This window comes from Macaca nemestrina, chromosome 17 (assembly GCF_043159975.1).
Source record: "Macaca nemestrina isolate mMacNem1 chromosome 17, mMacNem.hap1, whole genome shotgun sequence".
Lineage (NCBI taxonomy): Eukaryota > Metazoa > Chordata > Mammalia > Primates > Cercopithecidae > Macaca > Macaca nemestrina.
This window is the reverse complement of record NC_092141.1, coordinates 66,253,339-66,279,888: the sequence shown is the minus strand read 5'-3', so window position 1 is coordinate 66,279,888 and position 26,550 is coordinate 66,253,339. Positions and strand designations below refer to the sequence as shown.

Here is a 26,550-nt window from a genome sequence, read left to right as displayed (position 1 = left end):
GTGAGACTCTGTCTCTTAAAAAAAAAGAAAGCAGAAGCCGGGCACAGTGGCTCACGCCTGTAAACCCAGCACTTTGAGAGGCTGAGGCGGATGGATCACCTGAGGTCAGGAGTTCAAGACCAGCCTGGCCAACATGGTGAAACCTTGTCTCTACTAAAAATATAAAAATTAGCTGAGCATGGTAGTGTGCACCTGTAATCCCAGCTACTTGGGAGGCTGAGACAGAATTGCTTGTACCCGGGAGGTGGAGGTTGCAGTGAGCCAAGATTGTGCCACTGGGCAACAGAGTGAGACCCTACCTCAAAACAAAAAACAAAAAGTAGATGGTGTATTGAGAGCAAATATCTTTCCTGAATCAGAATGTTACTATAATTTCTATACCACTTTGCTTCTCCATGTACTATCCCTATCACCTATGCAGCTAAGTTGATGTCCACTGTCTTAAAGTTTAGGTCTTCAGAAAACTTCCTCATCTCTCAGGACTTTCAGAGGCTCTTTATTGTTATGTACGACCCAAATAGACGAACAGTTTGAGTTGAAGTAAACATCAGTTGAGTATGGGAAGTACTATGCTGAACTCTGTAGAGGACATAAAGGTGAAGAAGAGTCCCTGCTTTTGGCCGGGTGTAGTGGCTCACACCTGTAATCCCAGAACTTTGGGAGGCCAAGTCAGGATGATTGCTTGAGTCCAGGAGTTGAAGACCAACGTGGGCAATATTTAGTGAGACCCTGTCTCTACAAAAATAAATAAATAAAATTAGCTGGCTAACTGGATGTAGTAGCACATGCCTGTGATCCCAGCTGCTTGGGAGGCTGAGGTTGGAGGATGGCTTTAGCTTGGGAGGCAGAGGCTGCAGTGAGCTGTGATTGCACAACTGCTCTCAGCCTGGGCAACAGAGTGAGATCCTGTCTCAAAAAAAAAAAAAAAGAGTTTCTGCTTTTCACAGGTTTGCAGTCTACGGATTCCTTTTGCAAGATGATGTTATAAAACTCTCAATTTATTAATTTGTTTAAAAAATTTTTTTTTGTTTGAGATGGAGTTTCGCTCTGTCACCATGCTGGAGTGCAATGACGTGATCTTGGCTCACTGCAACCTCCACCTCCCGGGTTCAAGCGATTCTCCTGCCTCAGCCTCCCGAGTAGCTGGGACTACAGGCATGTGCCACCACGCCCAGCTAATTTTTTTTTTTTTTTTGAGACGAAGTCTCGCTCTGTCGCCCAGGCTGGAGTGCAGTGGTGCGATCTCCACTCACTGCCAGCTCCGCCTCCCGGGTTCACGCCATTCTCCTGCCTCAGCCTCCCGAGTAGCTGGGACTACAGGCGCCCGCCACCATGCCCGGCTAATTTCTTTTTGTATTTTTAGTAGAGACGGGGTTTCACTGTGTTAGCCAGGATGGTCTCCATCTCCTGACCTCGTGATCCGCCCGTCTCGGCCTCCCAAAGTGCTGGGATTACAGGCGTGAGCCACCGTGCCCAGACTAATTTTTGTATTTTTAGTAGGGACTGGGTTTCACCATGTTGGCCAGGATAGTCTTAATCTCCTGACCTCGTGATCCACCTGCCTCGGTCTCCCAAAGTGCTAGGATTACAGGCATGAGCCACCATGCCTGGCCAAATTTTTTATAATTTTAAATGCCATCTGAATATTCTTAGTTTAATTTATTAGTTTGTAAGAACTAGAGGCTACTAAGATCATTTTTTTCTTTTTTTTTTTTTTTCTTGAGATAGAGTCTCGCTCTGTCGCCCAGGCTGGAGTGCAGTGGCTCACTCAACCTCCGCCTCCCAGGTTCAGGTGATTCTCATGCTTCAGCCTCCCAAATAGCTGGGATTACAGGCATGTACCACCATGCTCAGCTAATTTTTGGATTATGTTTTTGTAGAGATGGGGTTTCACCATGTTGGCCTGGCTGGTCTCGAACTGACTTCAAGTGATCCGCCTGTCTTGGCCTCCCGAAATGCTGGGATTACTGGCATGAGCCACTATGCCCGGCCAATTTTAGAAGGAAATTACATTTCTTTCTTGGGTTATATGCCCGTCTTTCCCTCTCCATGTCATTGCTTATATTTCAGTGTACCATAGAGAGCATTTTCCCGGGATTTGCAAGCCAACATATGTTAATGAGGTCACTGAACACAGTTGCATTGGTTCCCATCATGTATTCCTGGTCCCCTCTCCAGCAGAACTTTATGGTATGTATTGAAAGCACTGGGGTGGTTATTTAAACTGTATGATTATCTTATGTTGATATGCCAGAGCTCCTCTTAGGGTAAAGATTGTCTAATACTTAACAAAGCTAGGACATGCAGGGCAGAACAAGGTAATTAACTTATTCTAAACAATATATATTGCAAGTTATTCTAACTTGTCAAATTTTATGCTCTCTCATGTGTGCTTTGGAATTGATGCTGGTTCTTTTTTAAATGAATAAGATTGGGCAAGACTTTAATTTTCTCTTAGTACCTTGGCCCAATATTATGCACAGTTAAATGCAGTCTAAATCAGACTCTTGAGGCTTGAGCAGGTTGTCTGCTCCCTGTTGATGGAGTAATCCTTTCTGAATTCTCTAAATGCAAGATGCTACAAAAACAGCTGAGACAACAGACGTGCACACAGTCCTTTCATCTGGGCCTTTGTGCTGACTCCTATTAGGATTATTTGTGGTTTTGATAATCATTCCTCTCTAAATACTGCCAATGCTTATCATCTGCCTGGTGACAGATAGCCGTACTACTGGTTGGAATGAGGTCGAGGTTTATAGAAGGGAGTCATCTCTTAGAATAAAACTTCAGAATAATTTTACTTGCTACTTGGGGATTTCAGAATGACTGTATTCTCTGCTGAGCACCTCACTCCCCCCAAATTATTTACTATTGTTTACTGCCAAAAAATATCCATAGCCTAGGCTGCAGTTGACTTTAGGTTCCCATTGAGTGTGACTGGCATGAGTTGTAATCATAATTTTTTTTTATTATTGGAGAATCTTAGTCCATTTTATAAAATACTCATGTCTTATGGTTACCCAGTTTATTTTGTAGTTAAATTGCACATCATAATCTTAGAAGCCTTCATTTTTATTTATCCATCTATCTCTCTACTTATGAAAACAATTAGCAACTTTTTTTTTTTTTGAGATGGAGTCTAACTCTGTTGCCAGGCTGGAGTACAGTGGCACGATCTCAGCTTACTGCAACCTCCGCCTCCCAGGTTCAAGCGATTCTCTTGCCTCAGCCTCCCTAGTAGCTGAGACTACAGGCGCACTCCACCATGCCCAGCTAATTTTTTGTATTTTAGTAGAGACAGGGTTTCACCATGTTGGCCAGAATGGTCTCAATCTCCTGACCTCGTGATCCGCCTGCCTCAGCCTCCCAAAGTGCTGGGATTACAGGCGTGAGCCACCACGCTTGGCCCCATTTGAGGTTTTTCTGGCAAAACAAAATGGCCAGTGTTTAAAATGCAGGAAACTCTGGGACAAAGGCATTTTTCAGGAGACTCAAGCAGCAAACAAAGTTCAGCAAAGATTCCACTAAATAGGAAAGAGGAGATGCATGATGGCTTCATGGAATGAATCACATCTGGTTTGATTTCAGGTAGAAGATGAGACGGTTTTGTGCAATATTCCCTACATGGGAGATGAAGTGAAAGAAGAAGATGAGACTTTTATTGAGGAGCTGATCAATAACTATGATGGGAAAGTCCATGGTGAAGAAGGTAGCGGTACTGAACTCTTTGGGAGAAAATTTTGTTAGAATCAGGCCTCTTATTTGGTACCTCATCATCTCGCCATCTTGCTTTTATCTTCTGCCCCATGGGGCACACACTGAAGAATATTTCAATGTCATCACATGACTGGGAGTTAATTTTTTTTTTTTTTGAGACGGAGTTTTACTTTAGTTGCCGAGGCTGGAGTGCAGTGGCGCAATCTCGGCTCACTGCAATCTCTGCTTCCTGGTTTCAAGCAATTCTCCTGCCTCAGCCTCCCAAGCAGCTGGGACTACAGGTGTCTGCCACCACGCCCAGCTAATTTTTGTATTTTTAGTAGAGATGGGTTTTCACCATGTTGGTCAGGCTGGTCTCGTACTCCTGACCTCAGGTGATCCACCCACCTCGGCCTCCCAAAGTGCTGGGATCACAGGCATGAGCCACCATGCCTGGCCCAATTTTTTTATTTTTATTTTTTTTAGAGACAGGGTCTTACTCGGTCACCCAGGCTGGAATGCAGTGGCACAATCATAGCTTATTGTAGTCTCGACCTCCTGGGCTTAAGTGATTTTTCTGCTTCAGCCTCCTGGGGGGCTGGGACTACAGGTGCACTCCACCACATCTGGCTTTTTTTTTTTTTTTTTTTTTTTTTTGAGACAGAGTCTTGCTCTGTCACCCAAGCTGGAGTGCAGTGGTGCAGTCTCGGCTCACTGCAAGCTCTGCCTCCCAGGTTCACGCCATTCTCCTGCCTCAGCCTCCTGAGGTAACTGGGACTACAGGCCCCCACCACCACGCCCGGCTAATTTTTTGTATTTTTAGTAGAGACGGGGTTTCACCTTGTGAACCAGAATGGTCTCTATCTCCTGACCTCATGACCCACCAAAGTGATGGGATTACAGGCGTGAGCCACCACACCCGGCCCTGGCTTATTTTTAAAATTTTTTTGTAGAGATAGAGTCTCACCACATTGCCTGGGCCGGTCTTAAACTCCTGGCCTCAAGTAATCCTCCCACATTGGCCTCCCAAAGTTCTGAGATTATAAGAGTGAGCCAACATGCCTGGTCCAAAATACCCTAGTTCTTTCTTTCTTTCTTTCTCCTTTCCTTCCTTTCCTTCCTTTCCTTCCTTTCCTTCCTTTCCTTCCTTTCCTTCCTTTCCTTCCTTTCCTTCCTTTCCTTCCTTTCCTTCCTTTCCTTCCTTTCCTTCCTTTCCTTCCTTTCCTTCCTTTCCTTCCTTTCCTTCCTTTCCTTCCTTTCCTTCCTTTCCTTCCTTTCCTTCCTTTCCTTCCTTTCCTTCCTTTCCTTCCTTTCTTTCTTTCTTTCTTTCTTTCTTTCTTTCTTTCTTTCTTTCTTTCTTTCTTTCTTTCTTTTCTTTCTCTTTTTCTTTCTTTCTTTCCCTAGTTATTTCTGATTCAAGCAGCAGAAACAGAAATAAAAATTATTTAAAGTACCCTCGTTAAATTTTAAAAGGAGTTGGGACATAAAAGGATTATGTAGTAATCAGTGGCTGGAGAGAAAGTTTATTGTATAAATAAGTTTAATCTTAGGACTTAGTTTTCCATAAGTACATCCAAGATCATTTTGTTCTTTATTTCTCTTTCTCTGAGAATGGCAGTGAGCCTCTCTGCCATACTTCTTTGATCCAGGCATCCCCTAGATGGTTTTAATAATCTGAATTTCCTAAAAGCAATTGTTTGGATTTAGTCATAATTCTAGAAAAGTCTGTCCATGTGTAAGAAATGGAAAGAGGAGAGGCTCCCCATCAATTTGTAAACCAACAGCCCCACCTGCTCTTTCGACAATTGTAGGCACTGTTGTGATGCTGTTGAACTACATTATTTGTCCACAGTGCCTCCTAGTGTTCAAAGACCTCCTAAATTGTAGTACATCTCCATAAAGTACAATTTTAGGAAAAATTGCTGTATTTTGATTTAGAGACGTCATTACTGACTCATCAGCAGCAAAGCCAAGAGAATTTTCATTTTTTTATTTTTTCTCTGCCCTACCGGAGATTGTTTGGACAAACTTTCGTGAGATTTTGAACCAGAATCAGAGTTGACTTGTGACTGAGGAAGTGAAGTTCTTCAGTAAGAATAAAGCCTATGGCTGGGCATGGTGGGTCACACCTGTAATCCCAGCACTTTGGGAGGCCGAGGCAGGTGGATCACCTGAGGTTAGGAGTTCGCGACCAGCCTGACATGGAGAAACCCCGTCTCTACTAAAATACAAAATTAGCCGGGGTGGTAGCACGTGCCTATAATCCCAGATGCTCGCGAGGATGAGGCAGGAGAGTCACATGAACCCAGGAGGTGGAGGTTGCAGTGAGCTGAGATCGCCCCTCCAGCCTAGGCAACAAGAGCAAAACTCTGTCTTAAAAAAAAAAAAAAAAAAAGAATAAAGCCTATAGCTGTATTCCTACTCTAGCCAGCTGCCTACTGCATGTGTAGTAGCCAGTCAAATGATTGTAATTTCCAGATCTCCCATGTGAAAATGTACACAATGTGACTTATCTGGGCCTCTGGAGTGAGCACAAGAAAACCTGCCTAGGGGAACTAATGGAATGTGAAGTCACCACTGCTCATCCTTCGAATCCTCATGTTTCAGAGATGATCCCTGGATCCGTCCTGATTAGTGATGCTGTTTTTCTGGAGTTGGTCGATGCCCTGAATCAATACTCAGATGAGGAGGAGGATGGGCACAATGACACCTCAGATGGAAAGCAGGATGACAGCAAAGAAGATCTGCCAGTAACAAGAAAGAGAAAGCGACATGCTATTGAAGGTACATAGCACTGGCTCCCTTATTCCGTTTTTAAAGTGACAGGGATAGGGAAGAAGGAAGAACTGGAAAGGTTTGTGGCCTATTAAAGGCTATTGGTGCTTCTTGTTGGTTCACTTAAAAGGAGAACATGATCATTAACTGATAGCTTCAGGTAGCTGTGACTTAGGTGAAGAAGAAAGTAGAAGAACTGACAGAATAATAATTGCTATTCATTTCTAATTATATGTGTTATGTGAAATTGGGATCATGCCAATTTATGTATATGTATATATCAAATTGTATATCCCTTTTTATTTAATCTTATGAGTACTTTTCCATGTCACTGTTTACTTAATTTAAAATTTAATACCTTAATTATATTATATGTTATGTAATTATACACTATGTCCAGGGACATAGTGTATTCTCTTTTATTATATCATAATTATAGTATCAGTCTAGTTCTTCAGCATCCACTTTATGATAGGATTCTTCTGTGTTCAGGTCTCTCCATGAACACTCTTTTCACCTCCAAATTTTTATTTTTATTTTAAAAATCTATTATTTATTATTTTTTTGAGACAGAGTCTTGCTCTGTCACCCAAGGTGGAGTACAGTGGCGCAATCTCGGCTCACGGCAGCCTCCGCCATCCTGGTTCAAGTGATTATTGTGTGTCAGCCTTCCAGGTAGCTGGGACTACAGGCCTATGCCACCATACCTGGCTAAGTTTTGTATTTTTAGTAGAGTTGAGGTTTCACCATGTTGGCCAGGCTGGTCTCAAACTCCTGGCCTCAAGTGATCTGCCCCCTTGTACTGCCCTTCCCAAAGTACTGACTGGGATTACAGGCGTGAGCCACCTCACATCCAGATTCTAACTGGGACGGTGGATTTTGTGGTTAGTATGTAGACTACTCTAACTTCCTTATTTACTGGTAGCCTATATCAGATAAGTTCAGATAGCACTGATGTTTATGTATCTCCAAACAATCAGTGGTTAGGTAACAAAGCAGCTCTAATCAAAATGCTGCACAGATCGCACAGATTTGTTTGCATGTTCTGATAATCGCACTCAGGAGCTTTTTGTATTTTCAATTCAGGCAACAAAAAGAGTTCCAAGAAACAGTTCCCAAATGACATGATCTTCAGTGCAATTGCCTCAATGTTCCCTGAGAATGGTGTCCCAGATGACATGAAGGAGAGGTAGGGAAAGTTGTCCCACTTAGGCCGTATACAGAGTGCTCGGGACAAAACCTTTATTCCCTTCTAATTTTTGGTTTTAAAAAGCTTTGTTTATGGTAAAGGCATTATGATTTGCCTGTACTTGGATTATTTTTGCTTACTCAATTACCTCTGAATGCCCCCCTTACTATATTAAGGGTCTTCGTATACTGGCTTTTGAGTGGGTCTGGGCAGAGAACTTTTACTCTGCCATTTTTCTGGAGAGTTGCTCCAGCACCATCTTATCAAATCCTTCCCTCCCCTTACTTTCCAACATTTGCCCAACCCAGCATAATTACAATGGTGTACCCACTTTAGTTATCTACCATTCTCTTATCAACTAGACCTATAAAAAACACCCATCCTCCCCTGGCAGACCGTAGGTGGGCTACTGTCAGTACCCAATCTGTATTTCCTCAGTGGAGGCGGTCCCTTGGAGGAACTCTTATCTCTCTTTTCTTAAATAGGTATCGAGAGCTAACAGAGATGTCAGACCCCAATGCACTTCCCCCTCAGTGCACACCCAACATCGATGGCCCCAATGCCAAGTCTGTGCAGCGGGAGCAATCTCTGCACTCCTTCCACACACTTTTTTGCCGGCGCTGCTTTAAATACGACTGCTTCCTTCACCGTGAGTGGGGCTACTCTGTTTGAAATGCTCTCCTCTCTTCCATCCCCAGCCACTATTTCCTTCTCTTTGTTCTGGTTTCTCGTCTAGAGTTCCTGGCTTCTGTTCTGACGTTTTACAAAGGGCCAGTTCTATTTTGCCTCGTTCAATTATAGTGCAACATGCTCTGCATGATCGGGACAGGCTCACCAGCAATATATCTGTCCCTCAGGACCTCCTAGCTTTGAAAGCATTGTGTTGGCGTCAGAAATGATTGAATTCTGTGCACCCTGATAGTAGCTGTTTATATCGAATTCTAACTCCTACAATAGCTCTCTAATTCAATTTTGTTTTTCCTCATCTTGTCAAGTGGATAGACCACTGGCAACAAGACAGTTTTTGTTTTCCAGCTTTTCATGCCACCCCTAATGTATATAAACGCAAGAATAAAGAAATCAAGATTGAACCAGAACCATGTGGCACAGACTGCTTCCTTTTGCTGGTATGTTCTTAAGCTGTTCTGGCATTATTAACTTCATTGAAGATTGAGCAGGAAATGGTCCTCAGGCTTTCTGCCTCTGGGAACACAAGCCACGTGAGCCAGTACGTAGCACTCTGGGGGTCATATAGCACAAATAAAACATGGTTTTTGCTCTTAAGGAGCTCCCCAGTTACTGTGGGACCGCTCTTAAGGAACTCCCCAGACATGGTAGGGCTATAAAGTTAGTCTGATGGAGTGCAGATTCAAAAATCATTAAAGGCTTGCCTGCGCTAAATATCATCTGCTTAGATTTCAGAGCCTAAAACTGTATTGTTAGAATTGGAGCAAAGTGTGTGCCGGGGGGGTGCGTACGCTCTCTAGTTTCTTTGCTATCTTCTTATAAACACATATAACTATGAGACAGATAGCACGAGATGATGCTGATGTCTTGTTGTGATTGATCAGATGGACCCTTCCCCGATGGACAGACCTTATGAAGCAGCATAAATAACCTGGCATATTGGGGAGGCAATATACTGAGAGCTAGAAGGAAATAGATCAATTGGACTTGCCAAAGACAGTTTGGCTTTTTACACAATAGGATGAGCCTAGGCGATGAGTAAAATACCTTGATAAAATTTCTGCCACCTATTAAAATTATATAGCCAGCCAAGTGCTTTTGGAACTATCTTTAGTGGGATAATAGACAGAAAGATGGTAGAGAATGCTGTTGGGCACACATGTGGAAAATGGGCCGTACAGTAAAAGCAAAAGAATAGATGTTATTGGGTTTATTTTTTTCCTAATGTGTATTGACTCCTTCCTATGTGCCAAGTACCATAGTAGGCCCTTAACATACCTTGTCTTCTTCTCATCCTGTAACAGTGTCATGAGGTAGAGGAAACTATGGATTACAGAAGTTATATATTTTGCCTAAAGTTTGTTGATAAGTCAGTGGTATGGCAGTGATGAAATTCAAGCCAGGGTCTAACTCCACATGTCATGCTTTTAAAATTACTCCATGTTTTTCAGCCAGGTGTGGTAGTACACGCCTGTAATTCCAGCACTTTGGGAGGCGGAAGAGGGTGGATCACTTCAGGTCAGGAGTTTGAGACCAGCCTGGTCAACATAGTAAAACCCTGTCTCTACTAAAAATACAAAATTAGCCAGGTGTGGTGACACATGCCTGTAGTCCCAGTTACTTGGGAGGCTGAGATAGGAGAATTGCTTGAACCCAGGAGGTGGAGGCTGCAGTGAGCCGAGATCATGCCACTGCACTCCAGCCTGGGTGAGATGGTGAGATTCCATCTCAAAAAATAATAATAATAAAATGAAATTACTCCATGCTTTAAAAAAATATATACCGTGTTATGTCAACATACCTGCATTTATATAAGTCAAAAGGGCATTGCCCTTCTCACGGGAGTCACCCTGATACCCTGTACATGTATTACAAAGATGCTGCCAATGCCTGAAATGTATGCATGTTTAACTTACAGAGATATGTACGCACAGTTTTTCTTTTATTGCGTTTTAGGTTTGAGTTCATATTAAATATAATGCTGGACTATTTTCTCCCAACTGTTTATTAAGAACATTTTCAATCATGCAGAGTTGAAATATACCTTCTTCCTGGATTTGATAACATTTTTTTCTATATCTCCTTTCTCCATATATTTGTGTATGTATATCTTTTGCTGAACCATTTGACAATAAGTTGCAGACATTGTGATGCTCATTTGGTCAATGTTTCAGCATAAAGACATTCTCTTACATAACCACATTATTACACCTAGGGCAATTAACAAAAATTGTATAATATCCTCTACTACCCATTCTATTAATATATTTCAGCTGTACTAAGAATAGCTATTTTTGTGTTTTGTTTTGTTTCCAAACCAGGATTATCCAGTCAGGCATCATATTTGGTTATTATGTTTTTTGTTTTTTGGTTTTTTTTTTTTGAGACAGAGTTTCGTTCTTGTTGCCCAGGCTGGAGTGCAATGGTGCAATCTCGGCTCACTGCAACCTCTGCCTCCCGGGTTCAAATGATTCTTCTGCCTCAGCCTCCCAAGTAGCTGGGATTACAAGCATGTGCCACCATACCCAGCTAATTTTTGTGTTTTTAGTAGAGACAGGGTTTCTCCATGTTGGTCAGGCTGGTCTTGAACTCCCGACCTCAGGTGATCAGCCTGCCTGGCCTCCCAAAGTGCTGGGATTACAGGTGTAATAAGGCCTCCAGCCTTATTATGTCTTTTTACTCGTTTTTAATGTCAAATAATTCTATCACTTTTTAAATCTTTTTAAAAGTTCCAGGCTGGTTGTCTTGTAGGATGACCCACACCCTGGATTCATCTGTTGTTTTTTCACAGTGTCATTTCTTTGTTCTTCTGTCTTCTTTTCCTTATAACCTAGAAATTAGGTCTAGAAACTTGATTTTATTTATGTTAAAATGTTTGACCATTATATTAAAATGGTGGCTCATGCCTGTAATCCCAGCAATTTGGGGGGCTGAGGCAGGTGGATAACTTGAGCCCAGGAGTTCGAGACCAGCCTGGGCAACATGGCAAAACCCCATCTCTACAAAAAATACAAAAATTAGCTGGGCTTGGTGGTGTGCGCCTATAATCCCAGCTACTTGGGAGGCTGAGGTGGGAGGATCACTTGAGCCTAGAAGGTCAAGACTGCAGTGAGCTGAGATCATGCTACTGTACTTACTTGCCTGGGTGACAGAGCAAGACTCTGTCTAAAAAAAAAAAGAAAAGAAAAAAATATATATATGTTTAAAATAGTATAAGTGATACTGTATACTTCACACACACCATAGGCACATAATATCAGGCTCAGTTAATTTCAAAACTTCTCTTTTGGAATTTCCTTTAGGCCCTACTGTATATGATTCCAAATTCCAAATATCCTCAATGATGGTTAACCTTTTTTTTTTTTCATTTTATTACTCAAAAAAGCTTCATTTTTAAATTGAGTTTTCTGACTCTGTGCCTTCAACACTTTCACAACAATTTTCTGCTCCTCAATAAGGAGCTCACACTTGCTCCTGTACCAATACATTCAGCACACACGGATACACCACAGGCCCTGCTGATGTGCTTTTTTGTTTTGGACAATCTCATAGGAACTTTAGGTCTCATAGCACAACCCCCCGAAGTCTGCTGGGCACACTCCACATGCAGATTTCAATGCTTTCCCAACCCTCTTGGTATAAAGGTAATCAGTTCTATTACCAGGGGCTCAGGAGAGCCTAGTTTTGTTAAAGGCTGTATTGTAGAAAAGCCTACATGTATGTCAAATGCTGGACCATTCTGAGTGCCTCTAGACAATGTCCCTGGAAGATAAACCTTTATTTTGTAGAAATAGATTTAGTTTTCAGAAACAGCTAGGAAGTCTTTGAAAACCAAGTCTGATGAGAATATATTGATGATCTAGCTGAGTGATAATTACTTCATTTTTTTAAAAAGGGGGTGATAGCTGTAAAATAATGAAACAATGTTCTTCTGAGTTTCATACACAGATTTGGGAGGAAGTTTCAAAATTAAGTAGTAAGATTGTACAGATTAAGCATTACACATTTTATTAAGGAAACAGAGAAAGTGTGGTAGAATGGAAAGAATAGTGGCCTAGGGAGACAAGGAGCACTGATTCCTATACCCCTCTGGAGCTATTAGCTGCATACTCTCAAGCTAGTTTTTTCCGCTCTCTGAATCTCATTTCTTCATCCTTAGGAGAATGTGTTCTCAAATTCCAAACAACTAACACGCAAGTTAATTTTAGATACAACTCACAGGAAAATTGAAGACACAGATGCATAGATTATATCTTTTTTAAGATTATAGGACATTAGCTGGCATGGGGGCATGTGCGTGTGGGCCTAGTTACTTGGGAGGCTGAGGCAAGGGAATCACTTGAGCCCAGGAATTCGAGGCTGCAGTGAGCCATGAACAGGCCACTGCACTCCAGCCTGGGCAACAGAGAGACACCTTGTCTCACACACACACAAAAAAAGATTATAGGACAACTCTTTTGTGAAAAAATATGTTTTTAAGTTTTGTTAATCAGCTCTCTCATTGTTACGTGATCATACTTATTATATGGTACAGAGAAAGAGAAAAGACACTATTACTGTATTTAAGCACAGATGTTGTAAAAATGAAGGTCTGTGGTGATGAGATCAACATGGTGACTCTGGGCCTGTTCCTGTTTCCTGTCTGTAATGTGTCCACTGCAGGAAGGAGCAAAGGAATATGCCATGCTCCACAACCCCCGCTCCAAGTGCTCTGGTCGTCGCCGGAGAAGGCACCACATGGTCAGTGCTTCCTGCTCCAACGCCTCAGCCTCTGCTGTGGCTGAGACTAAAGAAGGAGACAGTGACAGGGACACAGGCAATGACTGGGCCTCCAGTTCTTCTGGTACGATGAACAGAAAATGAAGACTTTTTCTTTCCATGCAAGGACTCTGGTAAACCCAGGATCACTGCCTGACACTTAACTTTACTACCTCTTAAAAATTATAAATTCTTTCTACAAGTTTTGTAAACAGTAAAGATGGGGAATATTTTCTTTTCTTTCTTTTTTTTTTTTTTTTTTTTTTTTTTGAGACAGCCTCTCGCTCTGTCGCCCAGGCTAGAGTACAGTGGCACTATCTTGGCTCGCTGCAACCTCCACCTCCCAGGTTCAAGTGATTCTCCTGCCTCAGCCTCCCAAGTAGCTGAGATTACGGGCGCCTGCCACCACACCTGGCTAATTTTTATATTTTTAGTAGAGACGGGGTTTCGCCATGTTGGCCAGGCTGTTCTTGAACTCCTGACCTCAGGTAATCCTCCTGCCTCGGCCTCCAAAAGTGCTGGGATTACAGGCGTGAGCCACCCCGCCTGGCTAATTTTTGTATTTTTAGGAGAGACAGGGTTTCGCCATGTTGCCCAGGCTGGTCTTGAACTCCTGAGCTCAAGGAATCCACCCATCTCAGCCTCCCAAAATGCGGGGATTACAGGCGTGAGCCACCATGCCTGGCCTAAAGATAGGGAATATTTTCATTCCTAACTATTATACTACCTTTTAAAGCAAAATGAAGTACTTCTGAGTTTGTGACAAACTACTGATGACAACTGCATTGTACCTTCTTCTGATTCTGTTATTTCTTCCCTTCTCAGAGGCTAACTCTCGCTGTCAGACTCCCACAAAACAGAAGGCCAGTCCAGCCCCACCTCAGCTCTGTGTAGTGGAAGCACCCTCGGAGCCTGTGGAATGGACTGGGGCTGAAGAATCTCTTTTTCGAGTCTTCCATGGCACCTATTTCAACAACTTCTGTTCAATAGCCAGGCTTCTAGGGACTAAGACGTGCAAGCAGGTACCATCTGAAAGCAGCAGAACAAATGGGCCCCTCCTTTCACGTGTTGCTGTGTCCAGCCCTTTGCCATCTTATTAGGCTGTGTGTCTGGAGAGAAGTTGTCTTAAGTTCAGTCCCTGATGAGCCTGTGCATCTGTGAGTTTCCCAAACATGGTCCTTCTGCAAGTGCCAGGCCTAATGATGTTTGGGGACCCGCCTCCTCCTTGCTGAATGCTCATTTCTGTCTGGCCTCTATTTAATGCTTCTGGGTCCTGTACTCTTTTATTTCTTTTTTTTGGCTCCGGTCTCCTTTCTAAATGTGTACCCCTTTCTTAGAAGGGACTCCCAGGTCTTTCTGTGGCTCTTTTAGCGCACATACTGCTGCAGCTGCCGCTCCCTCCACCACTCCTCCAGCCTCCTCAGTCATTTTATTCTCCACATTTTCTATCACTAGATTCTCTTCATTTTGTCTTTGAGACAGGATTTCGCTCTGTCACCCAGGCTGGAGTGCAGTGGCATGATCATAGCTCACTGCAACCTCTGCCTCCTGGGTTCAAGCAATCCTCTCCCCTTAGCCAACCAAGTAGCAGGGACTACAGGTGCAGGCCACTATGCCCAGCTAATTTGGTTTTTTGTTGTTGTTGTTGTTGTTTTTTGAGACAGAATCTCGCTCTGTTGCCCAGGTGGGAGTGCAGTGGCATAATCTTGGCTTACTGCAACTTCCGCCTCCCAAGTTCAAGTGATTCTTCTGCCTCATCCTCCCAAGTAGCTGAGATTACAGGTGTCTACCACCACACCCAGCTAATTTTTTTGTTGTTGTTTTATTTTTTTGAGACGGAGTCTCGGTCTGTTGCCCAGGCTGGAGTGCAATGGCGCGATCTCAGCTCACTGCAGCCTCCGCCTCCCAGGTTCAAGTGATTCTCCTGCCACAGCCTCCCAAGTAGCTGTGATTATAGGCATGCACCACCATGCCCAGCTAATTTTGTATTTTTAGTAGAGATGGGGTTTCACCATGTTGGCCAGGCTACTCTCAAGTTCCTGACCTCAGGTGATCCACCCGCCTCGGCCTCCCAAAGTGCGGGGATTACAGGCGTAAGCCAACGTGCTTGGCCATTTTTGTATTTTTTTTAGTAGAGATGGGGTTTCACCATGTTGGCCAGGCTGGTCTCAGACTCCTGACTTCAAGTGATCGACCCACCTCAGCCTCCCAAGCCCAGCTAATTCTTAAATTTTTTGTAGAGGTGGGGTTTCACCATGTTGCCCAGGCTGATCTTGAACTTAGGCTCAAGCCATCCACCTGCCTCAGCCTTCCAAAGTGCTGGAATTAAGATGCGAGCCACCACTAGATTTTGGCCATCACTGGATTTTCTAATTATCACCCCCAATAGCTGGGCCTGGACCTCACCCTTCTCACTCATACCATCACGAGAAACATAGTTGACAGCAGCCACTGATGCTCCGGATACAGGAAAAGACCACAGTGAGAAGACAGACTGAAGAACAGGGACAGGGAGGCAGGTGTCAGGGCCAGCATGTCCAATAGGAAAGGAACCCCAGTGCTTTGGCTTCCTAGCTTCTGAGAGGAGACTCTGTGGCCTCTACTTCATGTTTCCTGTACTGAGAACAATTAATAGAACCATGGACTGGGCGAGGTGGCTCACACCTAGAATTCCAGTGCTTTGGGAAGCCATGGTGGGAGGATCGCTTGAAGCCAGGATTTCAGGACCAGTGTGGGCAACAAAGTGAGACCCTGTCTCTACAAAACAAAACAAAACAAAAAGCCATGCACCTGTAGTCCTAGTACTCAGGAGGCTGAGGTGGGAAGATGGCTTGAGCCCAGGAGTTCTAGACTACAGTGAGCTATGATGGCACCACTGCACTCTAACCTGGCCAAGAGTGTGAGACCCTCTCTCTAAAAAAAAAAAAAAAAAAAAAAAAAAAGAACCATAAGCTGAAGTGCCCTTTGCTTTCATTTTGGAGCTCATACCTATTTCCCTGAGTCACAGGTTCTCAATGTAACCATCTATGGATTTGTATGCAAAAATATTCTTGTCTGTATTTTCCTGAGAATATTTACAGTTTTCAAAGATCCCCCCAAAGGGCCAATAGCCCCAACAAAGAAAAGGAAAAACTAAAAACCAGTGCTTTAAGAGAAAAAACGCATCCTATTGAAATGGCCAAAGCTCTGGCATATTTGTACCAACAGAGGGAGCTAATATTTAGCCCACTGAAACCATTCCTGTTCTGTCCTGTCCTGCCTTACACTCAGTTACACAAGGCACAGAGTTACCCTTCCTAAAAAGAAGATACTATTGGTCACAATCAGCCCGCTCTTCTACCTGTGGCTTGGTAGAAAGAGTAGGTGACAGCTTCTGGCCAGGGGTGTGTTACTGTGCTCAGTATTTCTCCTTTCCTGAGTCAGGATAAATAATTAGGAATGAACTTCAGAGCCAGTGACCCAATCTCCCAATGGCACTCTGTCTCTCCCTGACTGACAAGAGGCTCAGTCAGCTGCCTGAGTTCCTCAGAACCCTCCCAAGACCAGCACCCAGTTGGGCCACTTACCTGACCCCCTTGCTCGAGGAGTGACAGGCCCTGTTGGATTTCTCTTCCAGGTCTTTCAGTTTGCAGTCAAAGAATCACTTATCCTGAAGCTGCCAACAGATGAGCTCATGAACCCCTCACAGAAGAAGAAAAGAAAGCACAGGCAAGGGTTGGACAAAGTGTTTTGTTTTACAGCCAGGCTGTTCCCTGTGCTCTGACCTCCCCTTGGAGTTCCCATCTGCCTCCCTCTTTAGCAACCACACAGGCTGTGTAAGCCCATCAGCTTGGCATCACATGACTGAGAGCCAGCCTCCTGAGTGCTCCCCAAGGGTCTGTGCCTTGGATCAGCCCTCTGCTTGTCCCCAGGTGCTGTGGACCATGACATAACTGGCTGTTTTTCTGTTTAAGCTCCTGGCCAATAGGACATGAGCTGGCTTCATGGCTCCACTCCGAAGCCATTTCTCCTTGTTGGTTTAGTTACCACCTTACCCATTTCTCAACTCTGACCAGAGTTTATTTATTTGTTTGGTTTGTGTTGTTTTTCTGAGTTACATAATAACACTGTCTTCTAGCTAGCCTTTACTTAGGTTAGAAGTTTTTTTTAAAAAATTGTGTACCCTGGCTCTGTTCCCTAATGACTATCACCTATCAGAGGAAGGAGCTGACACCACTTCTAGATACAGAAGGAAATCCCTGTGACTCCTCCCTTTCAGTTCTTTGGGAGAAGATTCCTGAAAGGCCTTCCCACCTCCCCATCTTGAAACTCCCCCATATCTCCACCTCCACAAAGACAAAGGGGGAGATGGGGAGACAAACAATAGCTTTATAATAGACCGATAGGCTTGGGCTTTCTTTTGTTTCTGTGTTGTGTTCTTTTATGTTATTTGGTCGTTTGGGAGGGGTGTGTTTAAGTTTAAATCTTGTAGCACAGGCCAGCTGGATTTAGGCTGGACTCTTGCTTCTGTGTACCAAAGTCGTCTTGTTGAGGGGTTTGGGAAGATACTCCCCAGTCATCAAACACAGTCCCTCAGAGCAAGTCACGTTGTCATTTACCTGCATTTACAGAGCTCCCTAGAGCCGTGACTGAGACTTATTCTTCCTGTCTTTTTCAGATTGTGGGCTGCACACTGCAGGAAGATTCAGCTGAAGAAAGGTAAGTTCTACCAGGGCATTCTTCAGCAGTTCAGTTGGAGGCTTCACCCTATGGTCATCACCCTACCCCACAGCTGCACTTGTTGACCCTGTGCCACTTCCGCAGATTGCAGAATTCTCTGCAGCAACTGAGAACAGCTCAGCCTCTCACTGCAACTGAGAAGACCTCTTAGGAGGTAGCATTAGGGGCCTTGTGATCGGTGATTTTTCTTTTTTTTTTGAGATGGAGCCTTGCTGTGTCACCCAGGCTGGAGGGCAGTGGCACAATCTCGGCTCACTGCAACCTCCGCCTCCCAGGTTCAAGCAATTCTCCTGCCTCAGCTTCCCGAGTAGCTGGGATTACAGGCATGTACCACCACTCCCGGCTAATTTTTGTATTTTTAGTAGAGATGGGGTTTCACCATGTTGGCCCGGCTGGTCTCAAACTCCTGACCTCAAATGATCCACCTGCCTTGGCCTCGCAAAGTGCTGGGATTACAGGCATGAGCCACTGTGCCTGGCCAGTCTGTGACTTTTCTAGTGTGCCATTTGCTAGGTTCCAGACCTCATTTAATGTTTAGAATAGCTTCCCTATCACCTTTCAAAGGAAGAAGCTGACACCACTTCTAGATACTTCTCTGTAGCATCTCCACATCCTCCCCACAAAGCAGACCACCCCATTGCAGGTTATGAATAACAGTCATCCCTGTCTTCTCACTTCAGGTGCTAAATGTGTGTCCAAGGAGATTGTTAGGACCAGCCTCCTCTGAATCAGGGCAGCTGGACACTTGGGAGGGAAGATAGCTGGAGCGTACGGTCACAGCAGCGTCTTCCTCTGTTCTCTCTCCTAGATAACTCTTCCACACAAGTGTACAACTACCAACCCTGTGACCACCCAGACCGCCCCTGTGACAGCACCTGCCCCTGCATCATGACTCAGAATTTCTGTGAGAAGTTCTGCCAGTGCAACCCAGACTGTAAGTGTGCTGCGTCTTCCCTATAGTCTACCAAAACAGTCGGCACCAGTGTGCCCTAGGCTTGCCCCATTCCTGTGCCCTTTACTACTTATGAGCCTTCTGATAGTCTCTTTGCTGTGTTTTAGGGATTCTACAAATGAAATAAGTGCATGAGATCTGCAAGAGTCATTTCTGGAAAACGTTTAGGTTCATGATTGTAAAAGCAGAAATCAGATACCTTCCCAACTTTGTCTTCTAGGGGAGAATTAAGAAATGAGGGGGGCCAGCAGGCACAGCCACTCACGCCTGTAATCCCAGCATTTTGGGTGGGCAGATCACCTGAGGTCAGGAGTTCAAGACTAGCCTGGCCAACATGGCAAAACCCCATCTCTACTAAAAATAAAAAAAATTAGGCCAGGCGTGGTGGCTCTTGCCTATAATCCCAGCACTTTGGGCGGGCGGATCACTTGAGGTCAGGAGTCAAGACCAGCCTGGCCAACATGGCGAAACCCCATCTCTACTTAAAATACAAAAATTAGCCAGACATGGTGGTGCATGCCTGTAGTCCCAGCTACTTGGGAGGCTGAGGCACAAGAATCGCTTGAACCCAGGGGGCAGAGGCTGCAGTGAACCAAGATTGTGCCACTGCACTCCAGCCCAGGCAACAGGACAAGACTCTGTCTCAAAAAGAAAAGAAATGTGAGATTCTTTTTTTTTTTTAAGTTACAGCCCCAGTTTCCCTTTTCTGGATACTGTTTAAATTTTTTTTTAATTCAGATATTTTCTGTTTGTGATTCTGTGTATGTCTATTTTCATTTAATAGCTGGAGTTTTAATATCAGGTAGAAGACGGGGCCTGGATGTCAGCAGAGACATCCGGGTACTTATCTTTCACTTCTTATCCCACTATGCCCTTCCCAACTCAAAGCTGAGCAGTTTGATGGCAGTCCCCAGAGCTTGCAGAACTTGGTGCCCAGGCGGTTTTGCTGGAGGAAATACCTCCTAACCCATAGCAGATAGTGATCTTAGCCGCAGCAGAGAAGTGGTTGTGCTGGGTTGGGCAGTGGGTGGAGAAGGATGGCACAGAACGGATGCATTCTGTTCTCAAAATGATACTTGTTTTGATGGTGACATTTTACCAGTGAAAAGCACTGATTTCATTTTCTCTGGGGTACTCTCCACCTCAGCGGGAGGGAGAAGTTTGTTGGGGAAATCTCTAGGGGACACTTATTATTATACCTGCTTTTTTCTTATTATTATACCTGCTTTTTTCTTATTATTTTACCTGCTTTTTTTAATTTTTTTAATTTTTTTGAGACAGGATCTCAGCTCTGTTGCTCAGGATGGAGAGCAGTGGCACAATTATGGCTCACTGCAGCCTCAACCTCCCTGGTTCAAGCAATTCATCCCCCCACATCCGTCAAGGCTGGGACTGCAGGAAGGTGCCATTACACCTGGCTATTTTTTAAAAATTTTTTGTGGAGACAGAGTCTCCCTATGTTGCCCAGCCTGGTCTTGAACTCCTAGGCTCAGGTGATTCTCCTGCCTAGGCCTCCCAAAGTGCTGGGATTACAGGCATGAGCCACCATGCCTGACCACACCTGCTTTTTTGACTCAAAGGCATGAATGTTTGAAGCACTCGGTTTTCTATGGACAAAACTTGTGTATTTGATTATTGGGAAGGGAGCTTCCTCTTATTTTGCCAAACATCCTTGAACACAAAAAAATTACTCCTTTGCTGCCCCTTGAGTCAACCACAAGCCCCAGTATTAGCGTATTAGCTTATTTCCCTTCTAAGACTTACTGTTTTCCCTTCCCAGGTCAGAATCGTTTCCCTGGCTGTCGCTGTAAGACTCAGTGCAATACCAAGCAATGTCCTTGCTATCTGGCAGTGCGAGAATGTGACCCTGACCTGTGTCTCACCTGTGGGGCCTCAGAGCACTGGGACTGCAAGGTGGTTTCCTGTAAAAACTGCAGTATCCAGCGTGGCCTCAAGAAGGTGAGGCCTTTCCTTAGGACCCCACACGAGATAAAATGGAGGAGGAAGGAAGGAACGGTCCCAAGCATTCTCTTTCCACTGGTTCTTTTGAGGCTTTATATGTGAAAGTGCTTGATAAATCCTAAAAGACACATATTTACTGAATTAATAAAGGCTTCAGTCCCAGTAGGGTTTAGAAAAGTGGTTCCTGGCCAGGTGAGGTGGCTCACACCTGTAATCCCAGCACTTTGGGAGGCCGAGGCTGGCGATTCATGAGGTCAAGAGTTCGAGAACAGCCTGGCCAACATGGTGAAACCCTGTCTCTACTAAAAATATAAAAATTAGCCAGGCATGGTGGTGCACACCTGTAATCTCAGCTACTCAGAAGGCTGAGGTAGGAGAATCGCTTGAACCCAGAAGGTAGAGGTTGCAGTGAGCCGAGATCACATCACTGCACTCCAGCCTGGGACAGAGCAAGATTCCATCTCCAAAAGAGAAAGAAAAGTGGTTCCTTGAACTGGCCAGACAAAAAGGAGCTGAGAGGTGTATGCACCTTTGGTGACGTCTATGTTTACCTCACACATCGCAGTGAATTCCTACAGACTAAGGCCCAGGAGGGCTCCATGGATAGGGGAAGAGATATCCTATTTCCATTCATCACCACTTCCCATTTTCTTTTCTCCCCCAAGCAGAACAGAATGGCTTAGACCTTTTTCTGCTTTCAGATCCTCTTAACAGTTACTGGTTCTTTCCACCCCACCCCCACCACACACGTGCACATCCAGCACACACCCCCTACTCATGCACACCCTGTAGTCTGAGACTTGGCCCCCTCTTCCCCAGCACCTGCTGCTGGCCCCCTCGGATGTGGCTGGATGGGGCACCTTCATAAAGGAGTCTGTGCAGAAGAATGAATTCATTTCTGAATACTGTGGTGAGGTGAGTGCTATAGTTTTGGCCCACATTCTTACTCGGGGGAGACTGATGAGAAACTCTGATTTTCTGTGGGCCAGGCTTCTTTGAATTAATCTCTAAATAACTCAGCTGTGTTCTCACATGGCCTCTTGGGGAGATCCCACAGAACCGTTTGCAGTACTGAAACCACTGTTCAACTCTTTGGCAACTCCAGACACGAGATGAGGGGCTGTCTTCAGCCTTCAAACTAGTTGGCCTGGGTGGGAATTGGAACAGCATAACTTGAGCTTGCTCTCTTATGATTCGCATCGTGATACTCAGTAAGCACCCATGTGAGATACCACCCAGCCCTTTCTGGGGACAGGATACCGTGCCCTGAGCAGGCAGCCTGATACTCCTATTTGTTATTTGTCTATCTCTCTAGCTCATTTCTCAGGACGAGGCTGATCGTCGTGGAAAGGTCTATGACAAATACATGTCCAGCTTCCTCTTCAACCTCAATAATGGTATGAAGTCTCTTTGTCTTGTTCCAAGGTAGTCTTTTTTTTTTTTTTTTCCTTTTTTTTGAGACGGAGTCTTGCTCTGTTGCCCAGGCTGAAGTGCAGTGGCACGATCTTGGCTCACTGCAGCCTCTGCCTCCTGGGTTCAAGTGATTCTCCTGCCTCAGCCTCCTGAGTAGCTGGGACTATAAGCACCCACCACCATGCCCAGCTAATTTTTTGTATTTTTAGTAGAGACTGGATTTCACCATGTTGGCCAGGCTGGTATCGAACTCCTGGCCTCAAGTGATCCACCAGCCTTGGCCTGCCAAAGTGCTGGGATTACAGGAGTGAGCCACTGCGCCCAGCCCCAAGGTGGTCTTTCTACCAGATCGTCCTTGCTGTAGTCCAAGTGTAGATCAGCTCCAAATCTTCCAGCAGATGCACAGAGCAAGGGGGCAGGATCATACTTGGGGATCCCACAGGCCACAGTGCCCTTGCTTTGGAAGAACCTCCATTTCTGGGTTCTGTTCGTAATAGGAGCACTGAGCGCCTTTACCTGAGAAATCTTCCTGCCCGGTAGATGAGAAGATCCATAATTCAAAGAGTGAGGACCCAAAAGGAGAGCTCCCACACAAGGCTGAATTCTGAGGCTGCATGCTTTCCTCTGCTTCTGTTAGCACACTGGGCTTCAAAATTCCCATCAGACTAAAGTGTTTGTTACTATTTAATTGATTTTAAATTCAGGCTGAGAAGCTGTGGAGTTGCCAGCGTGCTCATGGTTTTCCTTGATTTACTTTACTTTATACAGATTTTGTAGTGGATGCTACTCGGAAAGGAAACAAAATTCGATTTGCAAATCATTCAGTGAATCCCAACTGTTATGCCAAAGGTGAGTCCCAGTGACCTGGGAGGTGGGGCGGGCGATGGATGCCTCTTTAATGTGATTTCCATCCGTTGTTGAACCTCTTCCATAGCTGAGCTATTTTTTGTCCAAAGATAATCATGATTAATGTCTGGGATCATTTTAGGCCCCTCTCAATCTTAGTTTTATAATCTGCTTTTTTCAGCGAATACATTATAAACACTTTCCCACAAACATGATTTAACCAGCCTGAGCAACATAGTGAGACCCACCTCACCAAATAATAATAGGCTGGGTGCAGTGGCTCACGCTTGTAATCCCAGCACTTTGGGAGGCCGAGGCAGGTGGATGACTTGAGGCCAGGAGTTCAAGACCAGCCTAGCCAACATGGTGAAACCCCATCTCTACTAAAAATACAAAAATCAGCTGGGCGTGGTGGTATGCACCTGTAGTCCCAGCTACTCAGGTGGCTGAGGCACAAGAATCACTTAACCCTGGAGGCGGAGGTTGCAGTGAGCCAAGAGGTTGCAGTGAGCCAGGCTGGAGTGCCACGGCACTCCAGCCTGGGCAACAGAACAAGACTCTGTCTCAAAAAAAAAAAAAAAAAACCCACTAATAATAATAAAGATAATTTTTCTGCCATAATAACAGATCTAAAAGCATAGAGGCAACTACCGTATTGACTACTTCGTAATTCCATTTGATTCATGTTTTCACTGGGAATTTGGAGAAAATCAACCCAGAAGCCTACTGGTTATTGATTTGGAGTTGGGTAGGAACCTAGCCTTGGGTTTATCCTGCTTGCAGTGGTCATGGTGAATGGAGACCATCGGATTGGGATCTTTGCCAAGAGGGCAATTCAAGCTGGCGAAGAGCTCTTCTTTGATTACAGGTGAGGTGCCAGTAATGGTCCTTGGGTTGTGGCCCCGGAACTGGAAAGAGAGGCGTTGGAATAGATTTGGAGGCTCAGGGAGGGTAATGGGGATGGAGGAGAGTCTTCCGGTGAACAAGGCTGTGTCCCTTGTTCTGATATCTGGTGCCTTGCCTCAGAAGTGGGACCATTGTAAACAGCCGTTAAGGAGTGGGAGGGGAAGTGAAACGGAAGGGGACTCCGCCTTTTCAATCACAAAAGTCATGAGAGTAACCTGGTTCCTCCTCCCTGCTCTGGGACAGGTACAGCCAAGCTGATGCTCTCAAGTACGTGGGGATCGAGAGGGAGACCGACGTGCTTTAGCCCTCCCAGGCCCCATGGCAGCATTTATGGTAGCGGCACTGTCTTGGCTTTCATGCTCACACCACTGCTGCTCGAGTCTCCTGCACTGTGTCTCCCACACTGAGAAACCCCCCACCCACTCCCTCTGTAGTGAGGCCTCTGCCATGTCAAGTGGGCACAAAACTGTCTCAATGAGAGGGGAGACAGAGGCAGCTAGGGCTTGGTCTCCCAGGAGAGAGTTGCAGAAATGGGAGACTTTCTCTGGCCTCAGAGGAAGTGAGCACAGGCTGGAGTAGATGACTTATATGTGATTTCGTGTCGGCTCCCCAGGTTGTGGGCCTCAGGAATCAACTTAGGCAGTTCCCCACAAGCACTAGCCTGTAATTGTAGCTTTCCCCATCAGGCGTCCCTATGTCATTGGGGTGCAGGCAAACCTCTGTGATCCGAACACCTGGAGAGGACAGGCTAAGTGAAGCGTGGTCCCTGGACCCTACAAGTGGTCTGGGTTAGAGGCAGGCCTGGCAGGCAGCACAGACTGAACTCAGAGGTAGACGGGTCACCTTACTACCTCCTCCCTTGTGGCAGGGCTCAAACTGAAAGAGTGTGGGTTCTAAATACAGGCATTTGAGGCTTGGGGAAGGAAAGCTATGCCATCCTTCCTTGGCCAGAGAGGGAGAACCAGCCAGATGATAGTAGTTAAACTGCTATGCTTGGGCCCAGGAGGCTTTGAGAAAGCCTTCTCTGTGTACTCTGGAGATAGACGGAGAAGTGTTTTCAGATTCCTGGGAGCAGACGCCAGTGCCCAGCTCTCCAAAGTTCTGGCTTAGCAGCTGCAGGCAGGCATTATGCTGCTATCGAAGAAGCATTAGGGGTGTGCCTGGCAGGTGTGAGCACCCTGGCTCGCTGGATTTGTAGGTGTTTTCAGGCCTTCCATTCCCCATAGAGGCAAGGCCCAACGGCCAGTGTTGCTTATCTCTTCAGGGTAGGCAGGCATAGGCCTGGACTAGAGAGGAGAAAGATTGGTGTAATCTGCTTTCCTGTCTGTAGTGCCTGCTGTTTGGAAAGGGTGAGTTGGAATATGTGTTCCAAGTTGGGTGAGGGGCTAAATTGCACGTGTTTAGGCTGGCATCCCGTGTGCAGGGCATACTGGTGGAGGGTATGTGAAGTGGGAGAAGAAGCAGGTAGACCACCTGTTCCAGGCTGTGGTGCCACCCTCTCTGGGATTCATGCAGAGCAAAGCACTTTAACCATTTATTTTAGAAGGTCTATAGATTGGGGTAGAGTTTGGGCTAAGGTCTCTAGGGTCCCTGCCCAAATCCCACTCCTGAGGGAGGGGGAAGAAGAGAGAGCGGGAGATTCTCTTCCAGTCCTGTCTCATCTCCTGGGAGAGGCAGAGGAGAGAGCTTCACACAGAATTTCATGTGAATGGGGCCAGCAAGAGCTGCCCTGTGTCCACGGCAGATGTGCCAGGCTGGCTGGGAACAAGGAATAGTGTGCTGGGTAGAAAGGGCGTGGGCGGGTGTAGATTGGCCTGGGAGTGTTATAGTAGGGAGCAGGCTTCTTCCTTCTTTCTGAGACTCGCAGCCCCCACTTCTTCCCACTCCACTGGTTGTCCCATGAAGGAAGAAGTGGGGTTCCCCCTGACCCAGCTGCCTCTTAGGGTTTGGTGTGAGACATGCACACACACTCACACGCTCTCACTCACCACACTGGAGGGCACACATGCATCCCGCACTCAGCAACTCCTGAGAGAAAGCTCTTCCCACCCAAATAGGCCAGGCCCCAGCATGATCCTGAAATCTGCATCTGCCGTGGTTTGTATTCATTGTGCATATCAGGGATACCCTCAAGCTGGACTGTGGGCTCCAAATTACTCATAGAGGAGAAAACCAGAGAAAGATGAAGAGGAGGAGTTAGGTCTGTTTGAAATGCCAGGGGCTGGCCATGAGGAATAGGTGAAAAAAAACTTTTCACCAGCCTTTGAGAGACTAGACTGACCCTACCCTTCCCTCAGTGAGCAGAATCACTGTGGTCAGTCTCCTCCTGTCCCAGCTTCAGTTCATGAATACTCCTGTTCCTCCAGTTTCCCATCCTTTGTCCCTGCTGTCCCCCACTTTTAAAGATGGGTCTCAACCCCTCCCCACCACGTCATGATGGATGGGGCAAGGTGGTGGGGACTGGGGGAGCCTGGTATACATGCGGCTTCATTGCCAATAAATTTCACGCACTTTAAAAGTCCTGTGGCTTGTGACCTCTTATCTGAATAAAGTGTTAGAATCCATTTTGGCAAGCTGTGTACTGTGTGCTTTGGGGCTGGAAGGATCCAGGGATGGGGTCCAGGAGCAGGTTGGGCCAAAGCATCAG

At 45.4% G+C, this 26,550-nt stretch overlaps 1 protein-coding gene across 2 annotated transcripts in view; it reads left to right on the top strand.

The window, feature by feature from the left end:
- Positions 1-26,467, top strand: part of LOC105472105 (enhancer of zeste 1 polycomb repressive complex 2 subunit) — a 44,922-nt gene extending 18,455 nt beyond the window's left edge. Inside the window, exons 5-21 of one of the 2 annotated variants that reach the window (XM_071083181.1) lie at positions 2,071-2,190; positions 3,589-3,709; positions 6,304-6,480; positions 7,558-7,660; positions 8,146-8,309; positions 8,696-8,787; positions 13,010-13,190; positions 13,931-14,127; positions 16,722-16,813; positions 17,763-17,803; positions 18,633-18,758; positions 20,557-20,735; positions 21,558-21,653; positions 22,054-22,135; positions 22,920-23,000; positions 23,781-23,865; positions 24,147-26,467. In XM_071083181.1, the coding sequence (XP_070939282.1) occupies positions 2,071-2,190; positions 3,589-3,709; positions 6,304-6,480; positions 7,558-7,660; positions 8,146-8,309; positions 8,696-8,787; positions 13,010-13,190; positions 13,931-14,127; positions 16,722-16,813; positions 17,763-17,803; positions 18,633-18,758; positions 20,557-20,735; positions 21,558-21,653; positions 22,054-22,135; positions 22,920-23,000; positions 23,781-23,865; positions 24,147-24,207 (1,998 nt within the window). In that variant the 3' untranslated portion in view covers positions 24,208-26,467. The remainder of the gene's footprint in view (positions 1-2,070; positions 2,191-3,588; positions 3,710-6,303; positions 6,481-7,557; positions 7,661-8,145; positions 8,310-8,695; positions 8,788-13,009; positions 13,191-13,930; positions 14,128-16,721; positions 16,814-17,762; positions 17,804-18,632; positions 18,759-20,556; positions 20,736-21,557; positions 21,654-22,053; positions 22,136-22,919; positions 23,001-23,780; positions 23,866-24,146) is intronic. The other variant, XM_071083182.1, reaches the window with a different exon arrangement.
- Positions 26,468-26,550: the final 83 nt, after the last annotated feature.